At 42.6% G+C, this 14,464-nt stretch overlaps 1 protein-coding gene across 1 annotated transcript; it reads right to left on the reverse strand.

The window, feature by feature from the left end:
* Window positions 1-348: 348 nt before the first annotated feature.
* On the reverse strand, window positions 349-8,776 carry LOC137294354 (organic cation transporter protein-like). Its single transcript, XM_067825361.1, has 9 exons — window positions 8,648-8,776; window positions 7,792-8,079; window positions 6,924-7,345; window positions 5,099-5,332; window positions 4,273-4,407; window positions 4,071-4,153; window positions 3,206-3,323; window positions 2,634-2,706; window positions 349-587 (listed from the first exon to the last, which is right to left on the reverse strand). The coding sequence occupies exons 1-9, from the start codon at window positions 8,774-8,776 to the stop codon at window positions 423-425; spliced, it is 1,647 nt and encodes a 548-aa protein (XP_067681462.1). The 3' UTR covers window positions 349-422.
* Between the last annotated feature and the right edge of the window lie 5,688 nt (window positions 8,777-14,464).

Here is a 14,464-nt window from a genome sequence, read left to right on the forward strand (position 1 = left end):
ACTTTTGGTGTATATGTTGTTTGGGTTACACTCTCTCAGTAAAGTATACCCGTGAAGGTCTGGATTAGAATATTGACCTTCAGTAACCTAAGCTTATTGTAAGAGGCGACTAATGGGATCAGGTGGTCAGGCTCGGTGACATGTTTGCTGATCACTGGATTGTCTGGTGCAGACTATTATTTACAGACCACACCTAAATAGCTGGAATATTGCTGAGTGCTAAACTCACTCACTCTCAGCAAAGTAATGATTCTGATATCTTTTAGGGTTGAGTCTAAATCTCGGATTCAAACCCATACTCAAAAATGAACCGTAATTGATTGGTCCAGACAACATGGATAATATTCATTTTTATGTGCATCAAATAGGTCTTGTGTTGCCAGGCAGCAGGCAATATATGGACAAGGCAGACTTCACATTCACTAAGTGTTCGTTGGGGTGGTTTGGTTGCAATTCTCCACCTGTGAACGTGAATATGCATCTTCAAGTGGTTTCTTGGCCGTTTCCTCCAACAGGAACGGAAGTCCAACGTTGGTCAGAATCAGGATCCCCATCACTGCATAAGGTACAACCAGGCCATGCTCAGTCTGGGGAGAAAATCATCAGGGGATGATACACCAGTCCCCATGAACGGCTCCATACAACACCATGTAAATGGCTCTTCAGAATAGAATTTGGTTGGAACCGTTGGTACCTTTGATTACAAGGAGCACGAACATTTCCTTCTTGAAGTCAGTATGACCAACACTTTAATAGGACAAGGTATTGTAAGGGAGCATGCACTATATTGGGGGCAAGAACACCCACCTTCAGGACTATATATAGGGCCAGACTCCTTTCCATCATGAGCATATTAGGGTAGCAAAATCAGGATCACATTAAGGGCTAGGATACCTAACATCAGCACAATAAAGGGACATTTATATACGAGGCACATAAACTGTGCATACACAAATTTAAAATCTAAATTTATCAAACCTGTGTAGACATATAAGGATTTAAAGTCGGTGATGAGTGACCTGTATCCGACATGCATGCACATGCCACGTTCCGTGACGTCAGTGGTTTTGTTCTTGAGACGTGCAATATGTTGTTGCACGTGCATTCCGGAGAGAGAAACAGAGCAAGTAAATGCCACACAATACTGGCACTTTGGAACGAGCCAACCCCTGCCCTTGCGATCGTTAAAAAAATTAAACGGCTGTTGAAACAGATTGCATGCCGTGTCTAACTTCTGCACAACGTCATGAGGCCATTGGGATGATCAATGGGGGAATGTCTCAAGGACAAGTGGCTGCGCATTTCAACTGCCACCGTAACAACATTTCTACACTGGTGAGACGCTACCAGAACACAAATGACGTCATCGATCGGCCACGTTCTGGATGCCCACGTGTAACAACGCTAAGACAGGACAGGTGGATAAGGGTGACCCAACTTCGCCACAGGTTTCAGACTGCAGTGTTGACTGTCCGGACCATTCCAGGATAGTGATGGACGTCAGCGTGTCTATAGACGCGTGAGAGAATGTTATGCACAGGCCTGTGTCTTGGAGAGGTGGTGGTTCCGTGATGATTTGTCGTGAAATAACACGCCAAAGAACTCCTTTGGTGATTGTTCAGGGCAGCTTAACTAGTGTTGGCTACAGGAATCAGGTTCTTCGACAATTCCTTTTCTGCAACGCCATGGTTCTGGGTTAACATTCCAACAGGACAATGCCCGCCCTCATACGGCAAGGGTTTCTATGGATTTCTTGCAACACCACAACGTTGACTTACTGCCTCGGCCTGCAAATTCATACAGAGCATAATTTGGGGCGAGATGGATCGACGTCTACGCCGTCTTCCTCATCCGCTAGATAACGTCCTTGACTTTGAAACAGAATTTGGCGTGACATCCCACAAGCCTTTATTGCACGTGTGATAGGCTCAATGCGTCGCCGATGCACTGCTGTTTCCAATGCCGATGGTGGATACACCCGTTATTGAGCTTGTGACATGGTCGTTTGACCCCTGTCCCGCTTGTGGACTCGTGACGTCATTGTGATTGACTATTCAACTGAAACGTTTTATGGCCTCATGATTCCTCCATTAAAGTTTATAATTGTTATCGTGCTTATCAACTGGGATATTTTTTTGGACAACGCAGTTTCTTTATGTGACTAGTGTATGTACGACATGAGAACAAGCTATGGACAACGGTTTTCCCCTTTACCGAAATGGAGAAGAAATATCCACCATCAGGACCACAGAAGGAGCAGAGATACTCACCATCAGGACCACAGAAAGAGCAGAGATACTCACCATCAGGACCACAGAAGGAGCAGAGATACACCCCATCAGGACCATAGAAGGAGCAGAGATACTCACCATCAGGACCACAGAAGGAGCAGAGATGCTCACCATCAGGACCACAGAAGGAGCAGAGATACTCACCATCAGGACCACAGAAGGAGCAGAGATACTCACCATCAGGACCACAGAAGGAGCAGAGATACACCCCATCAGGACCACAGAAGGAGCAGAGATACACACCATCAGGACCACAGAAGGAGCAGAGATACTCACCATCAGGACCACAGAAGGAGCAGAGATACTCACCATTATGACCACATAAGGAACAAGGCTACTCACCATCAGTACCATATATGGAGCAAGTATACTCCCCAGTCCAGCTGCTATGTTACATGCACTAAGACCAAGTGTCCTGAATGAAAAGAGAGATAACTCTATGGGTTTGACATTAAGCAAAGCAAGTGTGAGTGAGTCGGCACATGTATGGGTGTGTGAGTCAGTTAGTGAGTGCACAGTTTCCGAGTGTGTTTGTTGTCTAACTATCCAGACGATTTATCATGGCATTCTTGATTCAGCTGCATACGTAAAAGCTACACGGTATATAGTGTACAGCCCTGGCTTGTATAGGATCATCTGCATTCAAATGAAGTCTTGAAAGCCTGTGCAAAAAAGTAACGTGTCCGTCGGTTAGGTGAATTTGAGAATCTGTCAGTCCATGTTGAAAATAACCAGTCCCGAGTTAGGCAGGTATTTCGAACGCTGGTCGAGTCACATCAGAATCGAAATCTCTCACTGAAAGTCAAAGCCTAACAGCCAGCACACAAAATCAGAGGTCTAAGCCACTCTGGAACTCATTGTTTTATTCATGTCTCATTGTCTGGTCGCGTGTAGATGAGAGTGTGCTGACTGACCTGATAACTGTAGGGTAGTGTTCGGCAGTGAACACTTTCATGGCCGCCCAGGCAACCGTCACCGACATCTGAGCAGTCAACGCCAGAGAAAAGTTGATTGTTGGCAAACCAGCAAGATCTGTTTAAACAACATTAACCTAAGTCAATATCTTTTCAGACAGACTAGACCCATGTGCGAGTGACTCAATAGTTTTAAGCATTGCAATTCGTTGTGGTAAGACCCAGTGCTAGGATCCAACACTAGGTTCGCCCTTGCTGAGACGACGTGTGTCACCAAAGTAGAATGTTTCTTCGACCTGCATCGGTTTGATTGCAATGGCATCTCGCACTACTTACAGCATGCAGTTACTTAAACACTTTTATTATATTGTATGGCATATTTATACAAGTCTTGGAACTAGTATATGCTCAAGGCGCTGGGTTTTCCCCTCCATCACTGGATGTCAGTCAACGACAGATCGTATCATCCATCTCAACTCTCTGGGTACGTACGACTCTTGCAGCCACTAGACACAAAGATTTATTGCGGCTTTCCAACCTTCTCGAGGTGCCCATTCACAGATGGGTGGACTGAGACACAAAGTCACAGTACTTTGTCCCAGTTTACTGCACATTGCTGTGCGTTGACCCAATTTTAGTAAGATAGCCGATTGAACAAGGCGACGCCAAAGGTCCAGCAGCCTCGGTTCCTTAAATGGGTACAATGTGCGAAGCCTATTTTTCAGTTGATATTGCAGTTGATAATACTCTCTGGCAACGGGTACATTCACCAGGAAACGGTTGGTACACCGACAACAGGCTGACACACCGACAACAGGCTGGCACACCGACAACAGGCTGACTCACCGACAACAGGCTGACTCACCGGCAGCAGAGCAAGCAGCAACAGTGAAGCAGGCGACGGAACACAGCAGGTAGAAACAGAAACTTGTCCAGCGACGCCCGATCCTGCAACACGCATCATATGGCTTTCTAATTTGTGAGAAGTGGGTCACATGATCACCTTGATCATGATATTTTATGTGCGCCGTCCGACATAATGCAAATGTTTGGATGGGGGAGCGTACCTGTCGTTTAAGTAAATGACGATTGGAATTCTGGGTAGGCCTGTAAGACCCGTAAGGGTGATGTTGAGGTAGACACTTCCGACCCAGGTCCGTGCGCCCAAAGACAACCCATAATACATCACACTGGAAATGAACCTGCGAAGATAATCCCATGTTACATTATGCATTTAAAACCCCTCTTCTAGTATATTCTTGGTCATTTAATATGACTGTATCTGAAAATTAAGTAGCGTAGGGCCTCGACCCTTATCTACGAGGCTGTCAGGAGAGAGAGAGAGAGAGAGAGAGGAGTGTGAGTGAGTGAGTGAATGAGAGTGGTTTTACGACGCCTTTAGCAACAGTCCATCAATAGCACAGTGGAGGACTCCGGAAACTGGCTTCACACTTTGAACACATGTCGGGAATCAGACCCAGCATGAGGACAGAACGCTTTAAGCACCAGCCTACCTCAATGCTCCATTTTAGTTAGATAATGCTGTTGTATTAGTGACCAGTGAATTTCATTGATAAATCTGTTTTTCTTTTCTATCGCGACGCAGAAACAGAATAGCAATGTGCAAGTTGGCGAATATTAGAATATTATTTTATACTTAATTGGGGCCAGCTCAGTTGTCACTTGTACCCTGAAATATCTCCATCATGTATATTTATAGCTTCCTGTCATGAATTAGTGAGTGCAACATTGCTTAACGACCATACAAGCCGTTCATACAAGTGTTCAACTGCAAAATACTTGAAGTATTCTTGTGATAGTGACAGCAAGGCAAAGAAAACCAAACAAATTCAATAAGCATGCCACTTGACGGGGCTCCATACAGATTCCTACCACATTGCATGAAACACGGCAGCAGTTTTGATCTTCTCCTTAGAGTTAAAGAGGTGAATAAACGTATATTTCTTCTGCAGGGCGAGCAAAGTCTGCTCATGTTCTGCTATCATTTGTAGCTGGCTCAGGTCCGGGGTTTGGATCTGGTTCATCTTTATAATCCTGTTGATTGACCTCTTCGCGTCATGAACACGACCGCGGGATAACTGCCACCGAATACTTTCTGGAAAGAGTCTACAATGATAAAGCAATTTATTTTGTGTACCTTTTCAACCTTAATACAGGAGGGAAATGTGCGCTTGTTGGCTAACGCATCTGTCAGTAAATTCCCAGTATTAGCATCTCCCGTCAAATCTAGCTCAGGACCAGACATGTCCTGACAATCACCCCGTGTCGTATCACGATATCAAACACGACCATAAGCTCCATCAGGTCACTTCAAGAGACCAACTCTAACCCAAATTATAGACAAGGATAGGACAACGTTTGGAAGGGGCAACATTTAACAAGTTCCAAAACCGTAAGCTGAAAAACAATCGAGCTATTTAAATCGAGTTACATAGCTATTTTCCACTTTACCGTTTCCTTATCTACATAGTGATCTAACGACACAAGGGCACTTGGAGAACCTTTAGGACTCGATGGACAACAGTTTTTATATTTTCATTTCCAAAATTTGATCCCAGACGTGAAACCTGCACCTGTCCCCTGTCCACACGTGAATGAAAGCATGGACCTATTCTAAGGGGGTTAAAGGTGAATAAAAACATTTTGTTTGTACATATATACTATCTCCAAAAGGAAACGCATACGCGATTTGTATTTTTAAAAATCTATTAATTACCTATTGTGTTCACTTAATCGTCAAAATATGAAATAAAAGTGTTGATAACATACTTTTACACAATTGCACAAGTAAACAATCGATTTAACCAGAAAATGTTTATTTTGATGTAATTTCTGACAAGGATTAGAAAGGCATCGCCACAACGCAACGGAAATCACCTTCTATTCGAAACTTTGCAGCAAAGAGCATTCACTGTCTGGCAGTAAAAATTCAGATTACGTTCAGAATTTGGCATTCATTGTGGAGGAGTTTTAAAGTCAAATCACTACGTCACGTATTGTCTCTGCGACGCGGAACATCGCCATTGAAAGAATACATGCTGAAGATTACCAATCTTCTGTTGCCATGCGTCTAAATGTTAGTCTGAGCAAGATATCATTGACTGCAGCTCAAACCAAACAGGCATAACAAATGGCCGTTGCCCCATACAGGCAGACCTCGAGTTACCACTGCAGCCTAAGATCGGTACATCCGGGTACTACATTTGGGTGATCGTACTGCCACGGATGAGACCACAGCAATCAAGGTGCCTGGGCTTAAGAGGACATCCGGTCAATCTTTACTGAACAGGCTGAAAGAGACTGGAATCCCGACGTCGGGGTCGTGCTCCGTCGTCACCATCGCGCTCATCATCTTCTTTATCCAAAAGTATTCACTTGGTAGTAAAGACATTACCTTCTTCAAAGCTGGTGTACAATTTCATGCACTAAGGTCCATTTGTGGACGACTTATACATGTTTGAAAATGCAAAATTTCGCAACAGATTCTCGTCTATGCGTTTCTTATTTGGATAGTATATGTTTCTTACACAAATAATAGATAGCAAAAACTTATATCTATGTTGCTGAAACATTATTTCACTAACGGTTAAAAGACAATTACTTTTAAGAATGTTTTGGGGACACTGGAATCTTTTTTTAAAAAATGTCAACACCCACCCCTAGTATATCACAAGGCAGGTCCCAACAAAGAGAATACCTGTATGTGAGTAGAATCGGGGCCTCTATAGCCGCAATGAAGAAACAGAAATGCCTAACATCGTGAATAATCCAAGCGACGAAACCAAATAAAACAAGCCCGAGCGTCCAGAATGGGAAGGCACCAACAGTCGTCCGCCATCTTGCTCGGACGAACTCAACAGACTGGGGATAACAGGTGACGAGGTATCCTCCACAGGCGATGCCGATGAAGAAGGAGCAGACAGTGAACATCTGCCATGATGTCGCAAAACCCGCGACGGTGCAGAAGACGGTGAGTATGAGGAGACACAGGTAGAGGGCAACCTTGCGTCCAAATGCATCTGAGATCTGACCAGACACAATGGCACCCACCAGGTTGCCGGCCATCTGTATTGACGTCATTGTGGCGGTGACGGCCTCGCTGTCGCAGATGAGGTTCCACTAGTCAACAGATTGCAGAAAAGATGAGGTCTGGATAAGACAGTAATTGTCCCGTGGTACATCTTCTTCAAACTGTATATTACTGAGAGAGTTCGAAACTTTATTTGTATGCAGTGTAACGCCATTCAGCAAGATTCCAGCTAAATAACAACGGACTGAAATTAATAGAGTATGGATCAGAAAATCCAGGGATCACTGTTATTGCTCTGTATTGTTCAGTTAGGATGATGAACATCAACTGATCACTTGATTCCTTCTATTCTGATACTGCGAGAGCCATGACATATTAGAGAACTTTCCCTTATTTGGGTGTATGTGAGCAAACAAAATCTTTTCGTTACACGTATCATTACAGGAATCGTAAAGGAAAACGGAAGCTTTATGTCAGATGAAAAAACCCATACAATGTCATTCTCTGGCTCTGAGAGAACGAAAACACACTTCACCTCGCTGACTACCGTTGCCATCTGCGGGTCGAAATACGGATAGTCACAAGTAGTCTGGTTGGCAGGACAATATTGGTAGGTTTCGTTGGTGCAGTCGAAACATCCCGTTGTTGCGTTGAAGGCGCCCGGACACCACCAATCTGGCACTTTGGCAAAAACGGACATCATAAGCGTTGCCCAGGCTACGGGTATTTCCTGCATTTGGAGCATTAGTATCAGGACGACTTGGAACCGACCTGGGTTTCCAAGCTGCTCAATCAGATCCTCAAGTGAATGTACAGCGCTCATCTGCAAAAACACACAACAAAATACTCATTTCTGACCTAGACTTTGGGGTAACGCTTTAAGAATAACAGATGGGACAAAACGCATGTCATTACACGATTCTAACTGGATTATTATCAAATAGCGATACGTTCAGCGTGTTTACGAGTAGTTGAGCATAACACTTGTTCCTGTGGTCTAACACTGGAATATGTTGTAACGGAAAAACTACATGCCGGGAACCATGATTTATGTATTAGAGTCAAGGTTAGCTAGTTTGTTAGAAACAGCAGGAGCGCGTAAACTAATCTGATCGTTCCCTTCTAGTCTCTAGGTATTTCTTAAATGGTTCAGTCTTCCTCGTCTCTGGCTGGTCACCGACCATTCTGAACACAGCATGTCCACAAGAGTAGTATGTTAAGTGGGTAAGGTTGAGGTAGTATACCCTCTAAGTGTCTGGGTAACACCCTACTTCAAATAATTCCAATCAGTCATCGTATTCGTTGTAGTGGAAACTGTCGCCATCCTTGGTGCAAATCTGCTAATACATGCAGATATTAGAACAGGTGGTACACATGCTTGCATGTGTCACCGTATGAAATCTCAACTCTGCTCCAAGGGGTTCTGGTGGAGCCATGGGGAGAGGGGAGAGTGTCACTGCATTATTCTGAATGGAGGCTGTCACTGTGGCAGAACGGTGTTGCCTAGCGTTGTCATACATAGATATAGGTCGTAGCAAGAGTATGATTATCAGCACGGCTGACAAGATCCAGCACTTCCTGGACACACTGACCACCTGTTCCAATTACCTCATCTGTTATATGAACACGGAATCGTCTTTCATCAGACCATTTGGCAAGGCATCATATTACATCGATACTATGGCAAACCCCAATGCAAGCAGGCGTGCTTGTTGGTGATTATCCCTCAATAGAGGTCCTTTCAAGGGCCAAAATTTTGCATACCAAGCATTTTGCATGCCATCTCTGGCCATCTGATCATCCTCTTCGTACCGTAGTCAGGTAAATAAAAGATTGAACATTGTAACCTATTCAGATTAAATATCAACATGTGGTACTTGCACAAACTGCACTTGTGAAATTAGTGGGTTTCCTTCTGGGCACGCTCCACAGTGTGTGTTTGGAAGACATTCTACATCAAGTAAACTTGCAGTAATTCCTCAAATCATGATCACACGATGCCATGTAGAAAGTGGTCAAATGCAACATATGTCATATACTAAGAAAGTGAAATCCCAAATATGACATATGTTGCATTCCTCAAATCAGTCAACGTATTTAGATGTGCACCTTTTTCCAGGTGCATATTTGTGAATTATTTTACCAATACAACAATGTTCTACAATGTATGCATCCAGTCTATTGTACCATATGCTTGGTCATTATTGTAATGCTCTGTGTATTATCATATAGATGGACGTGTAATAGCACCAGATATATTCAACAATTTACTAACGTCACAAATCAATCCAAAGGTATCACTATGGCAGTACAAATTGTGTGGCATTACACATACATACATGTAGTTGATTAAGCACCCCTATTTCCATATTATGTTTATTCTTATTTTTCGCTATAAAGTGTGTTATTTGGCACTTTCACCTACAACAAGAAAATCACCAGTCTATATCAGCAAACACACTTACAGAGATGCAAAGGCTCATCTCAATGCGTTGCTTCACAACCTCAGCATAGCTAAATCTATGGCAGTAGATAACATGGCAGTAACTCAGGAACTGAATAAGGATAGTCTTGATATCAAAACCAAATGACGTTCATTTCAGGTTGATATTTCATATCCATAGGGCCCACCCATATATTCAAACTGTGTGACTCCCAGAACAACAAGTCTCACAAATCCCTCATCCATGTCAATAGACTGAAACGTTACTACCCTTCCCAAACCCAACCTTCTGATGATCCCGTTGACTGTCCCAACTTCCAGGAGACACATGATGACAAAATGTTCCAGCCTGTCAGTTTTCAACCACCCATACTACAGCCCAAAGAAATGGTGTTGACAGTCTCCGAATATCGGTTCTTTTCTTTTCTGTCATAACTGTCAATTGGCCCAATTTCACCCAACAAACAAACTTACTCACCGCTCATATACTGTCCCAAACTCTTTTCGCTTATCTTTTCTGCCCACGAATGCAACGCCTATGTAGCCAGTCTTTCGCTGCCTATAGTCAACTATGTCACCACGGCTATATAAGCATTGTCGACCCCACTGCTGTCATGTGACCATATTTGTATTTTTTGTGCAGTCCACTGAGATTGTCAGACGGTACTCAATACATTTCCATTCAATCCATGTCCGTCTGCTCCCTGCAAACTCGTCTGTATTATTGTATATTGTATTCTCTGCGGTATATTGTTGTCGAATACCTTTCATCTGTGTTACTTGCTATGTCTGACTCTCCTCACTTCTGAGGAAAAAGCTCCACGGCGCCCAGGGGTATTGTCACATTGTTAAAATTCCTTTATTTTAGTTTGAATAGTTCCACATTTTCATATTATTGTAATAGTTTTGGCTATAAACTGTTTTATTTGCCACTTTTACCTACAACTAGAAAGTCATGTCTGTGTCTGCAAATGCACTCGACATCAGACAAAACACAGTCTAAGTAAACTTGTCCTCAGTACCTTTCGTTACACTCCACTACTGAGTCCAACAACACCTTACGGGATTACGCGTCAGGTAACCTTTGAGATTGATCAATCAGAACACACCTTACCAGATCGCGAAAGTGGACATTCGCACATATCTTTTGAACTTTTTATCTCGAATAAGGTTTCGTACCCGAACGATTCCGAATGCTATTTAACGTACGATCGTTTCCGGGTGATACACACGGCGTACGCACAACCATGACAACGATGAGTACACAGTCGCTGAAAATAGTGGTTTGGGCAATATTCAAGGATGTTATCTTGCGGAAATATTAGCTAATTGTAACCACTTCAACAGAAACCCCAAAGCGTATACACTGCAAGTCAAATAACTGTGTTATATGCGGATTTTTGTTTGTGGAGAGATCTGTGTCAGTGACCTGAATATTTTAAAAGTCCCTCCGATCCCCTAAATAGTTGCCGTTGTCTGATTGGTTAAATCTATTTAACCGTCTCGCGTTTGATTGGACGGTCATTGGTCGCTCAAAGGTTACCTGACGCGACCTTCTACTAGGTTTTGTTAGACTCAGTGGTGGAGTGTAACGAAATACACTGAGACTGAGTTTACTTAGACTGGTCAAAACAGGAAAGCTTACCAAATAAATTCCCTCATAGATCAGTGACGCTACTTTTGGAACCTGTCATAGTAACATTTAAACATGGAGTTATCTCCAAAAGAATGGAAGAGTTGCCCATTATTGTTTAACACCTTTGTTGGCAAAAGCAAGGTTTCTGTAATAAAAAGGGGCATTAATGATGCGCTGAATTCCACACCATGGAGGGGCATACTCAAAGCCCTACAGTTCAGATTATTGTTACCCTAGGAAACCCAAGCTGTATGTAAAACGATAGAAGGTTAATAATCACATGACGTATCTCAAGGGTACCCGTTTTCTGCCGGGTGAACGGATGCAGTTGGTGTAATGTGCTCCGTTGTAGGGAAAGGACTGAAGTCCTAGATACTCTCAAGCTTTATGCACAGGATCACACGCCACCACGCGACACGTTCAGGAAGAACGGCAGTTTCCATCTCTGCTTCAACTTACTGTTTTGAAGGCAAGCCTACTTTATGTTTCTATATTTTAACGTTAATTGTAACTGTGACTTTGAGGTTAAAATGTTGGACTCTGCCACTTTCATAGTTCCTCGCCTATGTTAGATATAGGTCTTCTACGTGTTGTTAAACTTCTCTTTCGACAATACAGTATTGGAGTCTTGGTCGTTCCTTGGACTCCCTTGCTATTTCAACACATTGGAACATGTGTGTATTTATGATGCATGGACACACCTAGGCAGGGAAATGGATAACATCTGATATGTTAATATGAAATACTACTAAAACAGTCATAAAACAAACACCATGTATCCAGGTTTCTCTGTTCTAGTGTACAACATCTGCATTTCATTTATGTATATTTGATACACATCTATTCGTTTAGCAAGCAACCAATGCATACACTTACTTACTTAGGTTATAATTTGCCTGTCGATGTTTTTTCAGTATATAACGCACGCCTACCTAATCATAGGTATCTTTCATCATGTTTGCAGGGTTGACGAACACTTGCTGGAATTCAGTAGCTACAGTTTAAGTGAGATTTGCGGAGTAATAATTATCCCGACCAGCTAAAAGTTTACTATCCGTTAGATTAGGATTCAGACTAGTCAGTAGCGTATTATCCCTAGCGTGAGTGAGTGAGTGAGTTTAGTTTTACGCCGCACACAGTAATATACCAGCTATAGGGCGGCGGTCTGTAAATAATCGGGTCTGGACCAGACAATCCAGTGATCAACAACATGAGCATCGATCTGCGCAATTGGGGACCGATGACATGTGTCAATCAAGTCAGCGAACCTGACCACCCGATCCCGTTAGTCGTCTCTTACGAGAAGCGTAGTCGCCTTCTATGGCAAGCATGGGTTGCTGGACGCCTATTCTACCCCGGGATCTTCACGGGTCTTATCCCTAGCGCTTCCATTCAGCATTTTAGTAATTTTGAAGTGAAATATACTTTAGTATTCCAGCGAAAGCTACCAATCGTCTCTATAACTGCAATGCAACGATAACCTAAGATCTCAAAAATGTTCAGCAAGCTAGCGGCCGGACAATAATATAATGTTTGTGAAGCATAGTGTTTGTGTATTGGATACTTTCCAACCACATATATCAATTACCGTTATCATTGAGGCGAAGTGAAGAGTTTCCACGGAGCAGATAGTGTTCAGGCATGTAGCGGACGGGTCATTCAAGCTCATTGGAAGTCCACTCGGCTACCTCCTCTCTTTCATCACGATACAAAAACGACATATATTGACTGACTGTTTGTTGTTTAAGCCGCACTCAGCAATATAACAGCGCTAGCTGTATGACGACGGTCTATAAATAATTCTACCATCTTATGTCAGTATATATGTAATTATTTTCAAACAATCTAGAACATTAGTAAAATCAAAATTTAAATAAATAGAGCGTTTCCTTAAAGAGTTTCAGCGGAGCAGATAGTGTTGAGGCATGTAGCTGATGCGTCATTCAGTGTCGTTGGGCGTCAGCTCGGCTACCTCCACAACATAAGGACTTAATACACTCTCTCAAGCCATACGAATCGACAATCACAAACCTTTCTTCAACAGAGACCAAAGCTATTGAATATCGTCTGTCTTTGATTATCTAATTATCCACAAGACGTTTTAATCCGTATCCAGGCAACCGATTTATTGGCCATGATGTCATCCTCTGTGACAGTGTTGGAATATTCCTAGATGCCAAAGAGACATACTCTCTCTTGAATGAATTGGGCAAAGCAGCCATTAAACTACGCGCCCCTAGTGTCACACCACACCTCCTTTGCACTTCTCGTCTTGACTAGAGAATAATATTTGACTAAAATCTAATTTGTAAAATGAGTATGTTAAATATATGCAATGAAGCCCGATCCCAATGTAATGCTTTATCCGCCAACAGTTACATCTGCTGTCTTGGACAGCTAACAATGGTAGTGAATGTTATTAAACTCACTTTAACCTAGTGATTCGTGACCCTGTTGAGTCCATATAAGCATTTCAATTTCAATCATAATCTAATTCCCTGGGATTGTTGAGAAGGAATAATACGTTCAGTTCTACGGCTCTAAGTCAGCAAATGGGGGTAAACTTGTGAAATTGTTTATTGACAATATACATCGAAAATCAACATGTATTGGTCTGCTGACTTAGAGCCTTGGTTTACTCCCATTCAAGAAAACTCCCAGTTGTGAGACTCCGCATTGTGAGACAGAAGAGTAGATAATTAACAAGGAAAACATACCACATCCACCTATCCAGTGGAATGGATTAACATTAGCTAATTATGATTCAGCTGTGTAACTGAACAAAACACACATTGTAATCTAAAAAATCACACATAGTGACACAGCATATCGATACACATTAAAATATTAGGATGTTTGCAGAAATATTTGGAAAGAAAATGATGGACAGTAAATATAATGTGCAGGTCATCACAGACATGATGTATAAAATTGGCAGATTCTTTTTCTTTGCTCTTTTCGATGACCTTTATATGGCAGGTCTTCAGCAAGTAACGACGTCGGCCTGGCCTCTCCATAGCTGTACCCCAATTAATTATTTCTGTATCTATCGATGTTCTTTATTGGAAACAAGAAATGCGCTTTCACAAACAACGTCTCCTGCACACATTAATGAACCATGAATCTGTG

Source organism: Haliotis asinina, chromosome 8 (assembly GCF_037392515.1).
Source record: "Haliotis asinina isolate JCU_RB_2024 chromosome 8, JCU_Hal_asi_v2, whole genome shotgun sequence".
NCBI classification, from domain to species: Eukaryota; Metazoa; Mollusca; class Gastropoda; order Lepetellida; family Haliotidae; genus Haliotis; species Haliotis asinina.

Coding starts and splice junctions, on each gene's coding strand:
- LOC137294354 (XM_067825361.1), bottom strand. CDS start 8,776: ATGTATGACAACGCTAGGCAACACCGTTCTGCCACAGTGACAGCCTCC. Junction 3,324..4,070: donor TGCTGCTTGCTCTGCTGCCG/GTGAGTCAGCCT, acceptor TTGTTTAAACAG/ATCTTGCTGGTTTGCCAACA. Junction 2,707..3,205: donor CACTACCCTACAGTTATCAG/GTCAGTCAGCAC, acceptor CTTTTCATTCAG/GACACTTGGTCTTAGTGCAT.